The following is a 2,909-nucleotide window of genomic DNA, read 5'->3' as shown; positions in this document are numbered from 1 at the left end:
TACTATAATTGAAATGTATGTATGTACCAAACAGTTTGATCAAAAAGTCTTTTTCATTTGCAAAAAGATTAATTACAAGGGAACAGAAAGAAGAAGAAAAGAAATTAAAATAAACAGTACAAAAAATAAACTAAGCTAAGATAAATAGGAGGGTTTTCCCCTTTTTCATTGGGGAGCTCTCCTGTCCCAAGGGTTCCTTTTTGCAGCTTTAGCTTCCTTGGCTTCATCAACCTCCTCCTGTGTTAATGGTCTTCTTCTGAGCAGATCTTTTAATCTGAGGACTTCATTTGCAGGGAGCCATTTCTCAGCATCCTTCAATAGATCGCTGATGATTGCAACTAGGGAGTTGATGGTGGACCTCATCATGGTTCTGCCAGTGCGAAAATGGATGACTTGTTTTTCACCATCCAGCAGCCTCATTTCGAACTCATAAATTTTCCTCTCCAGGTACGTTCCAAAGGCCCGGATGGCTTCTTTGGTTTCCTTACGTTCCTCAGTTTGTTTGGAGATGAGCCTGTAGAGTAGGAGCTCTGCTGTGTGATTGCGCAGAGAGTTGGAAAGGATTAGGGAGTTAACGGCTTTCGTAATTTCTCCTTGGACTGCTTGGAGTGTTGATGTGTATGATGTAGCATTGGCTTCCTGGATGGCTGTCCTTATGGTGTTGAGTTGTTGCTCTCTCTTCCTTCTGCTGTTCCTGGAAGGTGTTGAAGGCAGAGGAGAGCTATGCCAGTTCGTCCCTTAGAGCCTACAGCTCTACATTGGTGCTTGTCATGTCAAGTTGGGGAACAGATTTCTTTGCTGGCAGCCATTTTTCTAACTTTTCCCCCAGCATTTCAAAGATTTCAGCAATCCCAATTTGCGATTTTCTTCTAGCTGCGATGGGGATTGCTGCAGTAGGGGACGAAGTAGGTTGCTTCTTCTGCTGGCTACTGCCAACAGTAGAAGGCACAACGGGTGTTGTGCTGGGTTCATCCACTGGTGGTCTGGATGATGAGGGCATGGTCACAGCTTGTTCCTCCATCAGTGGAGGAATTGCCATCCCTTCTTCTTCTGCCAAGGTTCTGGCAAGAGATTCTTCCCCAGAAGTATCAGGACGGATGACAGGGTATGACAGAGGACCTCCCAGATTGATCTGCCTGGGACCTGTTGTCTTTGCTTTCTTCTTAGGGGGTTCTATGAGAATCCCCTTTGCTCTGTCATTTTTCTTCTGTGGTTGAGCCTCTTGCTCATCCATTGATATCTCTGCAGCAGATGCTGCTTCTTTTTCTGTTCTTCCCTCTCCTTGTTGCTGCCTAGGAGAGGGTTGTGGGGTGATTTGACTTGGTGGAGAGTGAGAAGGTGGTGGGGACGGAATGTCAGAAAATGTAGAGTCTGAGCTGCTTGGGGATGTCTCCTTGGCAGCTGGTTTGGGTGCTGACATTCTGCCAGCCTTCATACTTTTTGCCAAAGGCTCATTGTCTTCACTTTCCTCCTCCTTGACAGAGAGGGTGATAGGTTTTGCAGAGGATGCTCCCTCTGGCCTGTTGCTGCTGAGGACCCTCTTTAGCCTCTGACTCGAACGTTCCCCCTTTCTTAGGGGGGCTTTGGCAGGAGATTTCTTCTTGCCCTGTTTACCATCAGTAGCAGCAGAGGCATCCTTCTTTACCTTGGTGGGAGGAGGGACAGTTCTCCTTGCTGGAACGTGGGCAAAAGAGGAAGATTTTGAAGGAGTCATCTTGGTGGCCTTCTTCCGTGAGACCACAGGGGTTTCCTCTTCATCATCACTGGTGGGGGAGCGTCTTAGATTGGCAGGAATAGGTTGGGTGGTGTCAATGTAGGTGCTTTTAAGACCGTTCCAGGTCTTAGCATCAATGATAGATGCCACCCGTGTGATGTCATCTGGGTGTTCCTCTACACCAGCTTTCAAAGAGAGCTTGGTGATGAGGCAGGGGAGGCAGACTGTGGTCTTCCTCATGTCCTTCTTCAGGCTGTTATAGATTAGAATTACTGCATCAAAAGGAATGTGCTTAACGATGCAATAGATTTGGACTTGTAGCCCTCAACTAGCAGAGGCTTCATGAGTGGTGTGAGTGATGTTGGAATTTGCAAACAGTGCCCAAAACCGAGCTATGTCCTTCATGCTCCCCTTGCAGAGGGACCCTTTGTAGTAGTTGGGTTTGTCGAGGGCTACTGTTTGTTTCAGGTCCTTTTTGAAGGAGAATACCTCCCTACTGTCCAAGTACTTCTGGTATGGACAGTTGGTGACGGTGGGGAGGTAGAGCACTTCCTGGACATCAGTGGGGGAAAATGATACTTGTTTTCCCCTCACCGTGACCACATCAGGGGCATCTTCTTCGGGCAGCCTCCTTATCTGGTACAGGAATTCTCCCACTAGGGAGACATTCACTTTACGGTCATCAGTGGCAAAACGCAGCCACTGGAGCTTGATTAAGGACTGCTTTACAAATGAGGGCAGAACCAATTTTTCCTGCTGCAAGGAGATGTTCTTCTCTGGGTATAGATGAATGATGGGTTCGGTGAGTTCTGGTTCTTCGCCACGGTTGGCCACAAGAGTCACCTTGATCGAAAGCTTAGTCATTTTTAGCAGAAAAGAGGCTAGGGCACAATGCAGAGGAAGAAAAGATTCTGAGTTGAATGGAAATAGTAAAACTCAAAGGTAGCACTGACTGAGTTTAAATAGACAATGGAGGAGTAAACGAAGAGTTTTCGGGACGTGGATGTTAAGGATAGGAGGTTGAGGAGGTAGTGGAATAGGGACATTACAGAACGAGTGGTCAGCAGTTACTGGTTTGTAACTGATGATGATGAGTGTGGGGAAATGGAACGGTTTAGGTCAAGACGTGGGAGAGAGGGAAAAGAAAAGGGTGCAGTTGTCTTAATGGTTGAGGAGACAGTTGCTTTTGCTGAGC

General features: G+C 47.0%; 1 protein-coding gene across 1 annotated transcript; it reads right to left on the bottom strand.

The window, feature by feature from the left end:
* Window positions 1-745: 745 nt before the first annotated feature.
* Window positions 746-1,954, bottom strand: LOC133300440 (uncharacterized). Its single transcript, XM_061499984.1, has 2 exons — window positions 1,321-1,954; window positions 746-1,221 (listed from the first exon to the last, which is right to left on the bottom strand). Exons 1-2 carry the CDS (start codon window positions 1,952-1,954, stop codon window positions 746-748), a joined length of 1,110 nt encoding a protein of 369 aa, XP_061355968.1.
* Window positions 1,955-2,909: the final 955 nt, after the last annotated feature.

Source organism: Gastrolobium bilobum, unplaced genomic scaffold (genome assembly GCF_033153095.1).
Source record: "Gastrolobium bilobum isolate Gb01-03AN ecotype WA unplaced genomic scaffold, APGP_CSIRO_Gbil_v1 utg3598, whole genome shotgun sequence".
NCBI classification, from domain to species: domain Eukaryota; kingdom Viridiplantae; phylum Streptophyta; class Magnoliopsida; order Fabales; family Fabaceae; genus Gastrolobium; species Gastrolobium bilobum.
The sequence above is the reverse complement of the archived record's forward strand: the minus strand, read 5'-3'. Positions and strand labels throughout refer to the sequence as shown.

Bases quoted from the DNA above. Each gene is read 5' to 3' on its own strand.
- LOC133300440 (XM_061499984.1), bottom strand. From the start codon at position 1,954: ATGAGGAAGACCACAGTCTGCCTCCCCTGCCTCATCACCAAGCTCTCT. The intron at 1,222-1,320 runs GTCAAATCACCC...TGGATGAGCAAG, and splicing joins ACCTTCTCACTCTCCACCAA to AGGCTCAACCACAGAAGAAA.